This window comes from Moschus berezovskii, chromosome 3, assembly GCF_049115385.1.
Source record: "Moschus berezovskii isolate FMDL1 chromosome 3, NW_MosBer_1.0, whole genome shotgun sequence".
Taxonomy (NCBI): Eukaryota; Metazoa; Chordata; class Mammalia; order Artiodactyla; family Moschidae; genus Moschus; species Moschus berezovskii.
Window position 1 is genome coordinate 124,407,896 of NC_142462.1, and position 15,952 is coordinate 124,423,847.

At 49.4% G+C, this 15,952-nt stretch overlaps 1 protein-coding gene across 1 annotated transcript; it reads left to right on the forward strand.

Moving 5' to 3' along the window:
• On the forward strand, positions 1-1,627 carry CCT8L2 (chaperonin containing TCP1 subunit 8 like 2). The gene has a single exon (XM_055421618.2). The coding sequence runs from the start codon at positions 1-3 to the stop codon at positions 1,603-1,605; it is 1,605 nt and encodes a 534-aa protein (XP_055277593.2). The 3' UTR covers positions 1,606-1,627.
• The last annotated feature ends 14,325 nt before the right edge of the window (positions 1,628-15,952 follow it).

Below are 15,952 nucleotides of genomic sequence, written 5' to 3' on the forward strand. Positions count from 1 at the left end.
ATGGACCACAGAGCGCCTCCAACTGCATCGGAGCTGCCCGAGCGGCTGCCGGCCAAGGAGAAGCACCTGCTGAGCAGCCTGGCCGCGGCGCACACTTTGGCCCGAGTCCTGCGGCCCTGCTACGGGCCCCAGGGGCGGCAGAAGCTCCTGGTCACCGCCAAAGGCGACACTGTGCTCACGGGGCACGCAGCGGCCATCCTGCGGGCGCTGGAGCTGGAGCACCCGGCCGCCCGGCTGCTGCGGGAGGCGGCGCAGGGCCAGGCAGAGCAGAGCGGCGACGGCGCGGCCTTCGTGGTCCTCCTGGCCCAGGCGCTGCTGGCGCAGGCCGAGCGCCTGCTGCGGGCCGGCCTGCCGCGCGCCCAGCTCCGCGAGGCCTACGCGGCGGTGGCCGCGGAGACGCTGGCGCTGCTGCCGTCGCTGGCCGTCCGCGCGCTGGGGCCCCTGGAGGACCCGGTCTGGGCGCTGCGCTCGGTCATGAACACGCACGCGCTCTGGCGCACCGACCACCTGGCCGGGCTGGTGGCGCATGCGTGCTGGGCCACGCGGGAGCTGGACGGCGGCTTCCGGCCGGAGCGCGTGGGCGTGTGCGCGCTGCCCGGCGCGCGCCAGGAGGACTCGTGCCTGCTGCCCGGCCTGGCCCTGCCGGGCAAGCCCTGCGGCCGGGTGACCATGGTGCTGAGCGGCGCCCGCGTGGCTCTCTTGGCCTGCGACTTCGGGCCCGCCCGCCCCCTTGCGCCGGCCACCGCCCGGCTCTCCAGCCCTGATGACCTGATCCGGTTCCAGAAAGGCAGCGAGAGTCTGATAGAAAAGCAGGTGGCCCAGTTGGCCGCTGCGGCTAACGTGGTGGTGGTCTCGGGGGACATCGACGAGAAGACCCTCACGCATGCGGACAAGTACGGCCTCATGGTGATCCAGGTGGCGTCCCGGCGGGAGATGGTTTATCTGAGCGAGGTGCTGCGCACCCCTCTGACGCCTTACCTCCTTCCTCCGCTGGAGCCGGGGAAGTGTCAGAGGGTGTACGGGCAGGAACTGGGAGAAGCTTTGGCTGTGGTGTTTGAGTGGGAGAGTCCAGGCACCCCTGCCCTTACCTTGGTCCTCAGGGGGGCCACCGCCCATGGGCTGCGGGGGGCCGAGCAGGCCGCCTACAGTGGCATTGACGCCTACTTCCAGCTGTGCCAGGACCCCAGACTGCTCCCCGGAGCTGGGGCCACAGAGATGGCCCTGGCAAAGATGCTCTCGGAGAAGGGGACCAAACTGGAAGGGCCTAACGGCCCCACCTTCCTGGCGTTCGCCCAGGCCCTGCAGTCTCTTCCCGAAACCTTGGCAGAGAACGCGGGCTTAGCTGTCCCCAACGTGATGGCAGAAATGAACGGAGCTCACCAGGCTGGAAACTTCCTCATAGGGGTGGGGGTCGAGGGGATAATAAACGTGGCCCAGGAAGAAGTGTGGGACACCCTGATAGCCAAAGCCCAAGGACTTCGAGCCGTGGCTGACGTGGTTCAACAGCTCCTGACGGTTGATGACATTGTCTTGGCCAAGAAAAGTCCCGCATATCCGCAGGACCCAAATCCTGAACCCAAGAAGAGGAGTGCCCCTCCCCTGTGAGAAAAAGGGAGCGCTTGGAACAAATAAGTGACAACATCCTCAATAAAGTGGGGTAGCTAAGAAGGGCAGTGCCACCCCAAAAAATGAATGCTTGCCTTGTGTTGCCTCCAAGTTTGGTGCTGTTTGAGTCCATTTCTTTAGATAACAACAATATATAAAGAACCACAAGCAGAGTTCTTCTTGATTTACTTCCTTTCAGATTCTTGGCTTTTTTCATTTCCTGTTTCTCTCCATCAGGTTCTGTTCCTTCCCTCCAAGAAAAGCAAGATTCAACTCCATTAAAGATTTTTAAATTGAGTAACTGGATTTGGGGAATGTAAAAAAAAAAAATGCAGGTATCTCTTCTCAACTATTTTGAGTATTCCTGAATGAATTCTAATATATGTGAATTTCTATCCAGATGTCACTTTAACAATCTGAGAATGTCAGTTTCAGCTTAAAGGAGTGGCCACTCATTTCTGTTGTGATTATTTGGAAAAAGGGGAGAATATTAAGGCAAAAAAAATCAATGTAAAAGAAAAAAAATGAGGTGGGAGGCAAAACTATTTTTAAAAAGCATCCTTGGCATGTATAACAAAAGATAAGAACACACTCCTTAGAACCACACACAGCTCTGGAGTAGGAGAGGAGCACTGGGGAGCACCCAGCACCAGAGTGTCCTGGCCAGGCTGTGATTATAAGTTGCTGTGTTGTGCTGTGCTGTGCTTAGTCTGTCAGTCATGTCCAGCTCTTTGCATCCCCATGGACTCTAGCCCTCCAGGCTCCTCTGTCCATGGGATTCTCCAGGCAAGAACACTGGAGTGGGTTGTCATGCCCTCCTCCAGGGGATCTTCCCAACCCAGGGATCGAACCCAGGTCTCCCGCATTTCGAGGCGAATTCTTTACTGTCTGAGCCACCAGGGAAGCCCATGACCAGGTATCCCTGGGCAATAAAGAGGGGTTTGAGTAGAGCCAGAGCATGTTACCAAAAGCCTTTCCCACTTAGCCGTCTGAGTTTCTCTGCCTCTGGGAAGAGAGCAACATGTCGGGGCAGAAGTGAGGTGATGGGAAGCTGCAGTCTCTTGGAAGCAAAACAAAAAGGCTTGAGCATTTGGAGAGAAAACCAAACTCAAGAAACAACTGTCTTACAGCAGGCAAAGATTCCTTGAAACCCGGAAGTGAAATCCTGAGAATCTGTTCGTGAACAAAGGATGGTGGATGAAAATGTACTAGAACTAGACCCACTATTAAAAACTTCAGATCCATACAACATCCTCCATGGGTGGGTCTGTCCTTGTTTTGTCTTCAGCATTAAATCTTAGCAAATATAAGTAAATGCTGTCATTTTTCTCCCCTGCCCTCAGGTTCCATATTGTTCTCATAGAGTCTCAAACTCCATCATCATAGTGATGATGATGGTTGACTTTGTAAAGCAGTTCAAAAGTGCTTTGTACTCACTTTATTTAATCATCAAAACAAACTCAGGAGAAAGAAGCTTGTTACCGCTCAGCTGCTGGAGACACAGTTGAGCTTCAGAGAAATTAAGTGATTGGGCAAAGTTACACAGTAAATAGAAGTGGAAAACCCATTCTCTTATTATTTTATTGCCCCAATCAAATTCCTATGTTGTATTGTTTTTAATAGACATAACCCCTCTGATTATGAAGAAAATATGTCTCAAAATGGCCCTTGGAAAATGTACAATTAGTGTTTTCTAAATTAGGCAAAAAGCCGTATTCATTTTGCAAAATAAAATATAGATGGCTTTTGCTCACAGAGAACGTTTTAGTTATAGATCCAAGACATATGTAAGTCAAATAATGTAACTTAGTATCTTTTAAATGCCCTAACTTTGATACACAAGTGATTTTTTTGATAATTTAGTTGGGGAGAAATCATACTGTAACATTACCATCTCCTTTCCCCTAGACAGACAGATACACACACACACAGACATACAGACAATTATATATCTATATTTCTCTATGTATATATAGAAACAGAAATAGCCTCACAGACACAGAGACCAGACTTGTGGTTGCCAGGTAGGGTGGGGTAGTGGGGTGGGAGAAGGATGGATTGGGAGTTTGGGATTAGCAGATGCAAACTATTATATATAGGATGGATAAACAGCAGGGCCCTACTGTGCGGCACAGGAAACCATATTCAATATCCTGTGATAAACCATTCTGAAAAAGAATATATAGATGTATAACTGAGTCACTTTGCTGTACAGAAGAAATTAACACAATATTGTAAGTCAACTACAATTAAAAGAATTGAAGACTGATCAAGAAAAACCACGAAGGGACTAAATTTATCTGAAATTAACTAAATGAAATATTCTACCATCAGGGAGAAAGGGAGCTGGAAAAATATTTTAAGATCATTTAATTATAGAAGGCTTTTCAACACATTGAGTTTGGGGCTTGGAAATTCTAACTTTCTACACATGGAAAGACCAAATGAGAATTCAGACACTCTAGCACTAACAGAGTTTGCCTTTGGTTACTATGAAGCTAAGTAAGAGAGACTACAGTGGCAGTCCTGTATCAAAGGACAGATTTGACATGCCGTCTTTATTCATCACACAGGTTAAAAACAAAATCAAGGCTATCTCCGTAAGTTTTCTTCTCACTGAATGAAGGCATCAGAAAGGAGTGGTGGATTCTGGCGAGTGTCTCTCTGAACTTCAGTGAATGCAGAACGGAAAACGTTTTCATACCCAGATCATCACACACTTTAAAAACATCTCTACCCCTGTATTTACCCCAGTGTTGGCCCCTGTGCCCACTGACTCCAGGAACTGACGCTCAGAGTCCCCCCACTGTGGCTGCATGCCTGAGCTTGCTCTCCAGGGAAGCACCCCGAGCTCTGGTCGAGCATCCCCGCCCCCGCCCCCAGCATCGAGGTCTGCAAGCCAGTCCGGGTCTTGCCTGTGTGGATGCCAAATACTATGCGCTTCACATTTCATTCCTACATTGATTTCGATTGAAAACCTCCTTCTCCCTCAATTTGATTAATGCAATTTGTTTACAGAAGGTGAAATGATCCATTGCAATATTGTCTCATGTGAAAAACAGTTTACAAAAAGACCTGAATGTTTTTCCTACGTTAGATTTTAACCTGAGAAAAATCTGCACATCCTATAATTTCTGAAACTTAAATAGAAAACATTTCAAAATATACCCAGATGTTACTGAAATTTAGTCTCGCTTGAGGTATAATCGACATATTAGTTTTAGCTATATGACAGAATGATTTGACCTAAGTATATATCGTGAAACAATCACCAACGATTAGCTAACATGTATCGCCACACATAGTTACAAGTGTGTTGGCTTTTTTTAATGTGTTTATTTATTTGGCTGCATCGGGTCTTAGTTGAGGCCCATGGGAACTTTGCTGCACAGGCTTAGTTGCCCTGCAGTATGTGGGACTTAAATTCCCCGACCAGGGATCGAACCCAAGGCCCCTGCATTGTAAGGCACCTTCTTTTCTGCTGTTGTTACATAAATTTATTACAGGCTAGCAGCATTACCAGATGGTGATGCTCCTACCGGCCCTTCAGCTCCTCCAGTCTTCTGACAGCCGATTCTCCGGTGACAGCAGAGGCGGTGCTGCAGGTCCAGGCACCACCAGCTACTGTTCTCACGCAGGAACCACAGAGCCAAATGCCCCCAGCACGTCTCGTTACCTTGGTTTTGCCACAGAAGGAGCAGGTGTAGTGGGCGTGCTGGCTGATTTCAATTTTCCTTGGCATTTTCCTGAGGGAGGCACTGGGACAGTCCCGTATTTGCCCACGATTCTGACCTCCTTGGTGCATTTCACCGTGTTGCAGCAAACTAGGTCCAAGCCCAAGGGCCATAAGGCGTATTCTTAACCACTGGACCACCAGGGAAGTCCCCAATTTGTGTGTGTGTGTGTGTGAGAGAGAGAGAGAGAGATAAGAACGCTTACAATCTATTCTCTTGGTAAGTTTCAAATATACAATATTAACTAGAGTCACCATGCTACACATTACACTCCAGGACTCACGTGTCTGATAACTGGAAGTCTGCACTTTTTACCTCTTTCAGCCATTTTGTCCCCTCTCCTCTTGCACCCCCAGTGTCTCCGCACTTGCCAATCGATAATTTGGCCTCGGTATTTGAGTTAGTTTTCGTTTCTTTGCTGTTTTTGTTCCTCATATAAGTGGGTCATACAGTATTTGTCCTTCTCTGACTTACATCACGCAGTATCATGCCCTCAAAGTCCATCCGTGCTGTCGCAAATGGTAGAATTTCCTTCCATTTTATGGCTGATTAATATTCCACTGTGTATCTATACCATTTCTTTATCCGTTCATCTCCTAATGGACTCTTAGGCTGTTTCCGTGGCTTGGCTATTGGAAATAATGCTGCAATGATCATATGGGTGCAGATATGTTTTCGAGATAGTGGTTCAAATAAATACCCAGAAGTGGAATCGTTGGATCATAAAGTAGTTCTATTTTGAAGTTTCTGAGAAACCTCCATACTATTTTCCATAGTGGCTGCGCAAATTTACATCCTACCAGAGGCGCGTAAGTCACCTTTCTTCACACCCTCGCCGACACTGATCGTTGTCTTTTTTCTTTTGCTGTCTATTTATTTGCTGCATGGGGTCTCAGCTGCGGCTCGCAGGACCTTTGATCGTCATTGTGACTTGCTGGATCTTTAGTTGCAGCATGTGGGATCTAATTCCCAGAACAGGAATCGAGCCTGGGCCTCTGAACTGGGAGCAGGAAGTCTTAGGCACTGGACCACCGCCGAAGTCCCTGTCTCTCTGCTAACAGACCGGTGCGAGGTGATAGCCCATTCTGATTTTCTCTTTTAAATTTTTATTGGAGTATGGTTGATTTACAATGTTGTGTTAAAGTGTGCAGCAAAGTGTATCAGTTATGTACATACATTTATCGATTTTGTTTAAGATTATTTTCCCATATAGGCCATTATAGAGCATTACTCCAGGAGTTGGTGTGGACACGGAGGCCTGGCGTGCTGTGATTCATGGGGTCGCAAAGAGTCGGACACGACTGAGCGACTGAACTGAACTGAGTGAGGTTCCCTACGCTATACAGTAGGTTCTTATCAGTTATCTATTGTATATATAGTAGTGAGTGAGCAGTGAGTTATCTATTTTATATATAGTAGTGAGTACATGCAGAGAAGGCAATGGCACCCCACTCCAGTACTCTTGCCTGGAAAATCAGTCCAAGCGACTTCACTTTCACTTTTCACTTTCATGCACTGGAGAAGGAAATGGCAACCCACTCCAGTATTCTCGCCTGGAGAATCCCAGGGATGGGGAAGCCTGGTGGGCTGCCGTCTATGGGGTCGCACAGAGTTGGACACGACTGAAGGGACTTAGCAGCAGCAGTAGCAGCGGTGAGTATATGTCAATCCCAGTCTCCCAATTTATCCCTCCCCTCCCCATTCTGATTCTATTTACATTTCCCTGATGATTAGTGTTGAACACCTTGTCATGTACTAAAATGTTGGCATTTGTATGTCTTCTTGGGAAAAAATGTTCAGATCTTCTGTTCATTTTACAATTACATTGTTTTTTGCTGTTGAGTTGTGTGGGCTTTTCTTTGAAAGTCTGTATTCAGATGTTCAGCATCACACCACAGAGGTCCACCTGTAGAGACTGAGGTGTTAATGTCACAGTTTGAAGTGATGCTTTCCTATTTCTGTGCAGACGTTTATTCCGCTCTGTACAATGAGAGGCACTAAGCAGTAGAGAATGAGAATATCATCAATGATTTGAAATACAGAAATAGCAATATAATATTTATTCAGAGGAAATATTGTTTCATTTTACTCCATTTTCTATTATATTACAAATTCATTAGATATAATTGCTTTTCTCCTCCCGCTAACATTTTATTTTCTGCGTTGTCTTTTCACTTGGTTTATTTCAAACCCCGAAGCAACCAATTCTTCATTTCTTTTGCCCATGGTTTCTACTTCTCCATCAGTTTGATGGGCTCTCATTACAACAAGTAATTAATATTCTTTGCCTGTTGTCTCTGGCTTCTTGAGATGCCTGCTCAACCTTATTCTTTTCCATCTTGGGTGAGGTGTTTTTTTTTTTTTCTGGCAGTTTTAGAAACATGATTCCCTATTTTCTCCCCAAGATTTGGATTTCCTTTTCATAAATTACATTTCTTCTCCTTTGGAAGTTCCCTGGTGGTTCAGTGGTTAGGACTCTGTACTTTCACTGTTAAGGGCCTGGGTTCTATCCCTGGTCTGGAAACTAAGATCCCACAAGCCAAGTGGCCAAAAAATATATATATTTTTTTTTTTCTTAAATTTCTCTTCTTACTTCCACTCTCTTCTGATCTCTTCAGCATTTTACTTTCATAAAGTTTTTCTTCTACTGAACTCTCTTATTTTGAACTTAACTAAATAATGGGTTTCTAGAAGTGCTGAGAGCCCAAAATTTTCTTCATTCTTCAGAGTAAACTGTGGAGAGTTCTAGAAGTAAATGTAGTTCTTTATATTTCAAGTAAGAGTGGGGGACATTTGGATTCAGTATTGCAACTTGAACATGTATTCAGTGCCAACTGAGTAGTTAACTACCCAGATACCAGGAATTAACTTGGCCAACAGGCAAGGAATCTCAATCAGGCAAACCTGTCTTTCGGAGACATTTAGAGATATCTCTAAATGTCCTTTAGAGAAAGTAGACAGAAGATAACTAGAAAAGACAAGAGTCACATGCATCTCTTGCTACAGTCACTGACTCATGATACTGGGTAGATAATCAGCCTATGCAGTGAGTGAAGGAAGCTGTTTTGGAACCTCCTGGATAGAGTGCGGCTGTGTAAACACCCAGCTCCCATCTCTTGCTCCCATCCTCTTCAGAGGAACTGAACACCTCCTCACCTTCCTTGGAATCCACCAGCACACTCCTGAAAGGGAACCTGGCTCCTCAGAGGGAATGGCACATCTGGCCAGTCTCAAAGCTATCTCAAAGCCACCTTGCAAGCAGAGACCTGCTGATCTACTTGACCGGCTCCGCCTCCCCCTCCCAGGGGTCAGATCTCTGCCCCTTCCAGCTCGCTTCCCTTCCTTCCCTTGTGGATATTTCCTCCTATCAATCTCTTGCATGACAATCCTGTCTTGGCATCAATTTAGCAGAGGGCCTGATCTACAGAAATGTAAGATTACCTTGAAATCTAGATTTGTCCTCCTGAGTGAATGACCTTCTTCTCAAGTCACTCCAGGAGCGATAACTTCTTTTATAACCAACTACCTCACCAGCCCTCCCCACCCTAACAGCCACTCCCTACACCACTCCCTAAGGGGACAGCAGGCCACACCTCACACCTCCCCCACTTCACCTAACCAGACACACCCCTTCCTCATTTGTAAGCATTAATATTCATCTCTTTGAGGCAAGTAAGCTTATCTTTTGAATATACTCTCCCTTTCTCCTCTTCAGTTCTCCTCTTACTAATGCATTAAGAACAGCATTTTTATTTGTTTCTGGAGCCCTTTATTGGAGAAGGAAATGGCAACCCACTCCAGTATTGCCTGGAGAACTCCATGGACAGAGGAGCCTGGTGGGCTGCAGTCCATGGGGTCGCAAAGAGCAGAACACGACTGAATGTCTGACACTGAGCCATTTCTAGAAACATTACCTCATTTGATCCACACAGACACTGGGAGAGTAGCCAGAACCAGTAAGATCAGACCCACTTCATAGACGCAGAAACTGAGACCCAAACTAATCTTCAGGGTGGGGGGGGGGCGGTGGAGGTCAGTTTCCAAGTCTGCCCAGTGAAGGCGTGAACCCTATGACATCTAAGTCCTCTTCCATTTGTAAAATGGTACGATTTCCATCATTTGTCTGAAGTCACAAAGCTAGTGGTTAAAGGTGGATTAATGACATGAGATGAAGGCGAATTCCCGCCCCCCCCCCAACAGCCTTGTCTTTGCCAACAACAGCAGTGGCTAACATTTACTAGCCTGCCCTGTTTGCCTGGCCCTGAGCTAATTACGTACTGGAGCACGGCAGAACGCCTATCAGCATCCCCCCGTTCAGCACCCCAGTATCTAAACATACGTCGACTTCAGTTCTACACTCACGCGTCAGGAAGTGACCCCACCCTCGCTTTAAGGCTATGTATGCTCTGGTTGGCTGGTTAGGTTAACCTGATCAAGGCTTTCCATTCTCCTGGCCAGTCACTGGTCAAAGGCCTGGACCTGGCGGTCCAAGCAGAGTGAGCTGGAGGATTATGGCCTAGAATGCAGGAGGGGGAGTGCACTGTCTCCCAGTGAACCTAAATTAGGAACCGCTGGCTTCACAGCACCAGCAGCCTCTTTGTGCCCTGAGGGGAAGCCGCAGGACTGCCCTTTGGGCTGACAGTTTCCATGAGATGTCTGTATCTCTAAAACTATGAGCAAACAACAGAGGCAAAGAACGATGAGGTCACTGAGAACCAGGGAGTTACTAAACTTGGCCAGGCTCACACTGCCTGTTTGGGGCAGTTAGGACTAGATTTCATCTCTTGCTACAGCAACCCACCCGGGCTTCTCTGGGCCTAAGCAGGTAGAGGATGCAACCCTGTGCAGGAGTCCGAAGGGCTCACTGCTGAACGGAACCCCAGCAGTATGTCTGAGGGAGATGAAGGAAGGGGAAACTAGAAGGGGCGTCTTCCTATTTTGCTTTCCTGCCTAAGGCTGAACCCAGGACAGGGCCCCAGCTGTCCCGCAGAGCCTCATGACAATACTGACTCCTTCCCTTCCCCCGCTGGAGCCCTCGGCCAAGCAAAGCGCCTCTGAGACTGCCCTGGAGGAGGAAGGCGCTGCCAGCCAAGTCTCTGCCCACCTGGGGTCAGGCAGTGAGCACACGCTATGACAGCTGGAGAAGAGAGTGGCAAGTGGGTGGCCTCGGGGCCACAGGCCTCTCTCACCCTCCTTGTCAGAGAACAGCCAGAAATAAAGCACACAAAGAGACACAGAATAGCCACCAACAGAAGAGCTCTTTTCCAGTCCACTTACTCATAGGTGTGTCTATACAGCTCTGGCGGAACCAGATGAGGACAGTTTGGTTAGTTCACTTGACCACAGCTAATGTTCCATTCGTATTTATTCATCAAGGATTTACAGAGTGCCTGCTTTGTGCCCTGGAGATACAGCTCTGGAAAAACACCAAAAAGGCACCTGTGTCCAGGGGGTCAGACAGGTAAGTAAACAAGATGATTTCAGACCGTGCTTATACTCTGAAGGAAATAACCAGGTGATACGGCAGTAACTGATCACACTAGATACAGGGTCAGAAGTGCCTCCTGGGGTGACGTGAGGAAACAGCAGCCAGTGCAAAGGCTCTGTGGCAAGAAGCCCTAGGTGGTCACTGTTCTTGGGGTGCAGTAACCAGAGGCAGGAGAGGCAGCCAGGATCCTCTAAGGCAGAACATTGGAGGCCACTGCAGGAGCTTTGTAAAGACCCTCTGTGACAAGTGGAACGGGGGTTAGACACACCAGTCTGATGGAATCTCTCCATGCACCGCCAGAGTCTGACCTGGGTTTAAGTTCTATATCAACCGCCCTCTTTCATAAGCTTGGGAAAGCTACTGGAGTGTCCTCATTTGAATAATCAAGGGTTCTCCTGCAGGAAAGCAAAAGACTTGTGTGGGGATTTGCTCCAACCTTCAGCTCTTTCAGACAATTCATCCTTACAGACAAAAGCAGACACTTGAGAAAACTGGCACAAATTAAACACACACACACACACACACACACACACACACACACACCCCTTGAACTGTCAGATAACCGTATTGCATAAAGAACCGATATTGAGTAGACTCCTCAAGGAAAAATAACTGGTTATGTTGCTGCTCATCAAGTTTGTCATTCTGGTCTCACATGGTCCTTTAGGAACTCAATCTCGATCCCAGGGCTGGGTGGATTTGGGCGTTTCAGTTCATTTTCCTTTTCAAAGACGCAAAGCAATAACCATCTCAACGCTGCTATTTCTGTTTATCCCTACCTCTCCCCTCTACGCCGAGTTCAGGGGAAGGCAGAGTGGGAGGGCGGTGAAACCCGGGAGGGGACGAGGGAATGGAGGCGTGGGGCGGAGAAAGGCGGGGCGCAGTGAAGACTGGACCCCGGGAGGAAACCTGGAGTGGGCAAGAGGTTTCAGGAAAGAAAGGAAAAATGCAAAGTGACGCAACGGAGGAAAGGGGCAGGAGGCGAGCACGCGGGCAGCGCTGGACGCGGAGCCCCAGGGAAGGCGGGGCAGGAGGGCGGGGTGCTCCCGGCTCTGGCTCCCGGACGACGGAAGCGAGGCGGGAGAAAGACACAGTGGAGACGTTAGATGTTGGGAGAGAAAGGCGAGGGACAGGAGCGGAAAGGGGGCGGGAGGGACGCTGACGACTGAGGACGCCCGCAGGAGCCGCGAGCCGAGGGGCCTTCCCCGGCTCAGCTCCCCGAGTTGGGGGCTTGGTGGGGGGGGGTGAGGCCGCCGCAGAGGGGGCGGGCACGAGGCCAATGGAAGGGCGGAATGGGGCGGGGCCTCCTGCGTGGAGCCAATGGGAGGGCGACTCGGCGTGAGGGCGGGGCGCAGGCGCCGCTCGAGGGCCAATGGGAAGGGAGTAGGGGCGGGGGCGGGGCCCCGGGCGAATGGGAATCCGAGCCAGGGGCGAAGACTCGGCGCTCGCGGCGTCGGGGGGCGAGAGGACCAATGGGCGGCTGAGCCGCGGCGCGCCGGCGGGGGAGGAGGGGAGAGGAGGGGCGGGGAGGGGAGAGGAGGGGCGGGGAGGGGAGGGAAGAAAGGGGAGGGGAGGGGCAGCGACCCGGAAGGCGGTGGGGGCGGGGAGCCGGCCTGACAACCTGTCAAATCCACTCGGGGACGAACTAGGTCACGCGCCTCCCCGAGCCAGGGCGCCCTCCCCCGCGGGGCCCGGCGGGTGGCCCCGCGGGGCCCGGCCGGCCGCTTCCTCTTCCGGCCGCGGTGGGGGCGGGGCGGCCGGCCGGGACACCTGCCTCCCCGGCCCCACGGCCTCGCGCCGCTCCCAGGCGCCTGCCTGCATGGTCGCTCCCTGACGAGCCGGGGCCGACGCCGCGGCTCCTCAGCGGGAAACGTGCGTCTCCCGAGCGGGCGCGCTGAGTTGAGCGCCCCGCCCCCTCCCCCCTCACGCCTCGACCCCGCCGCGCTCACGGCGCCCGACCCAGGCGGCCGCGGAGCGTCCGGGCTCGCCCGCGTCTGCGGAAGCCGGCCGGCCGCGCACTACTTGGCGCGGAAGGACCCGCGGGCGGCGGAGGGATCCCGCGCGCGGCGCGCCCAGAGCCGCCGCCGCCGCCCGGTCCCGCGGGCGCCTGCGGGCGGCTGTGGGCACCCCGACGGGGCGCGCGCGGAGCGGGCCCGGCTCCGCCGCCGCCCTGAGCCTCGCGCCCTTCGTCCCCGCTCACCGGCGTCCACCGGGAGGGAACCCGGGGTCCCCTCGCCGCGCCGCCGGCTGGCCGGGCGGCGGGCCGAGGACGCGCCTTGCGTCCCGGCGCGCATAAGCAGGGACGCGCTCGCTGTCCCCCGGCCCGGCCCTGCTGGTCGGTCGGTCGTCCGGACGCCGCTCCCCGCGGCACCTGGACACGCAGTGCTGGGACTGTTCGCAGGCGATGCAATGAAATGAAAGCCTCACGTAGAAGTCAGCACTCGTCCCGGTCGGGGATCGTACGCTGGCTCCAACTTCATCGCGTAGGATTTGTGCCCGTGTGTCTCCTGCTGAGACCATACGGCCACTTCTCTTCCACACGGATCCAGAAGAGCTATATCCGTCTTTTTTAAGGTCCTCAACATGGATGTTGATGCACAGTCTTAATTAAGCAATACTTATGCTCATATGTTGAGTCCCTTCGTGATATTCCTGGATGCCAATTTTGCTGAGGAGTTTTGCATTGAATGGACAGAATGTCTTTGTTTAATTTTTACTACTTGGCCATTCAAATTAGGTTGATTTCTCCCCTAAACAAGGTGACGGTGACCAACTCCTCTACTCCTTTCCCAAACTGTATGTGAGCTAAGGGTGAAATGTATATTAAAAACGTTAAAATTTGAGCAGTAAATTTAAATTTTTGACACAGCAGTTATTTGAAGTGTTTCTTGCCAATATTGCTGTGAAATGGAACAAAGGGAAAAACATTTTATTCACATTTCTTTGAACAAATATTTCTTGAATATATACAGGCGTCGTGTGCTAACATTTGCATGTGTTTACAGGTGAAGCATCGTGCTCAAACATTCTTTTCATTACTTTACCAAGTGCGTATTTCATCAATAAAATAATTTTTTTCCTTTTAAAGTTCAGCCGTGAATTAAACACATATTAGCTAACATACTGGGGGAAAAAAAACAATATACTATGTCATCTGTGTACAGAATTACACATGTACATTTTTACATGTATCATGGTCACCAAGAAAGAAAACTATGGACAAAGTTAAAAAACCAAACAAAAAAAAAAACTTCTTAAAACTAAAATGTCCTTTAAGTTCAACATACATAAGCTTGATCATTAATTAGGCTGAAGAAATATGGTATTTATTATTCTATAAGATAATAAAGGGTTGGTCAAGACGTCCAACATTTACAAAATTGAAATCTGGGAAGTCCCTGGTCAAGTGGTTAGGGCTTGGAGCTTTCACTACAGGGCTCCAGGTTCCATCCCTGGTGGGGGAACTAGGATCCTGCAAAGTCACGCAGTACAGCTAAAATAATGACTGACTGAAAAATAAGATAAAGTAAAAATCTAACAAAAAGACCTCTTAGATTTCATTATTGTCTGAGGCGACTTAGCACATCACATTTTTACAGTTAATACTTTGTAAGAAGGGGCTTTGCAAGTGGCACAGTGGTAAAAAATCCACCTGCCAAAGCAGGAAACACATGCAACTCGGGTTCTAACCCTGGGTAGAGAAGATCCCCTAGAGTAGGCAACCCATTCCCATATTTCTGCCGGGAAAATTCCATGGACAGAGGAGCTTAGCAGGCTATATAGTCCATCCGGTTACAGAGTCGGACACAGCTGAGTGAGCACTCACCAAGAAGACAATAGAACAATGCGTTTTTCTTCAACAAAAACCACAAGATAGTCTACTGAAAATCGCACTGAAAATATGAGACTGAAATTTACATCCTTATACAAAACTGGGGCTTGCCCAGTGGCTCAGCGGTTAAGAATCTGCCTGTAATGCAGGAGCCACAGGAGCCTCGGGTTCGATCCCTGGATCAGGAAGATCCCATGGAGGAGGAAATGGCAACCCACTCCAGTATTCTTGCCTGGGAAATCCCATGGACAGAGGAGCCTGGTGGGCAACAGTCCATGGGGTTGCAAAGAGTCAGACACGACTGAAGCAACTTAGCACAGCACAGCAATACAAAACTTGCATGTTGCATTTAGCCACTAGAACTAAGTATCATATTAATAAGTAAAATTAGAGATTTTTAAGTTTAAACAAGTACAGTATGAAAACAATCATCTTGCTGCTTTAGGGTATACTTTCACTCCTATCATGGACTTCCCTGACAGCTCAGTTGGTAAAGAATCTACCTGCAATGCAGGAGACTCAGGTTTGATTCCTGGGTCGGGAAGATCCACTGGAGAAGGGATAGGCTACCCACTCCAATATTCTTGGGCCTCCCTTGTGGCTCTGCTGCTAAAGAATCCGCCTACAATGTGAAACACCTGGATTCGATTTCTGGGTAGGGAAGCTCCCGGAGAAGGGAAAGGCTACCCACTCCATGGCCTAGAGAAGTCCATGGTCTGTATAGTCCACAGGATCACAAAGAGTCCGACAGGACTGAGTGACTTTCACTTTCTTTCACTCCTCTAACAAAGGGTTAAAAACAGCATTTCTTAAAATGGGTGTTTTAATAAGATGTGTCACATTTTTTTAAAGTTCTAATTTCATAAGCAAGCTAACTCCTTCCATTTCTCTCCTCAAATATGAAAATTAGAAACATTCTGCCTTAATTATTTCTTCTGTTGTACCCCTTGCTAGCAAATCCTTTCGGAATAGATTGGGAAAATTAATTACCTTTATAAATGGAGTTACTGTTTTGCTGAAACATGTGTAATTCCCTCCTGGATGGAGGGTTTTTATAATTCCCTACCCAAATGTCTTGGAACAGCTTTATTTCTTAGTTGGAAGTGCATTTTCATGGGTTTCCTAGGTGGCTCCGTGGGTAAAGAATCCACCTGCAAATGCAGGAGATGCTGGTTTGATTCCTGGGTCAGGAAAATCCCCTGGAGGAGGGCACGGCACCCCACTCCAGTATTCTTGCCTGGAGAATCCCATGGAACAGAGGAGTCTTATGGGCTACAGTCCATGGGGTCACAA

Coding starts and splice junctions, on each gene's coding strand:
- CCT8L2 (XM_055421618.2), top strand. CDS start 1: ATGGACCACAGAGCGCCTCCAACTGCATCGGAGCTGCCCGAGCGGCTG.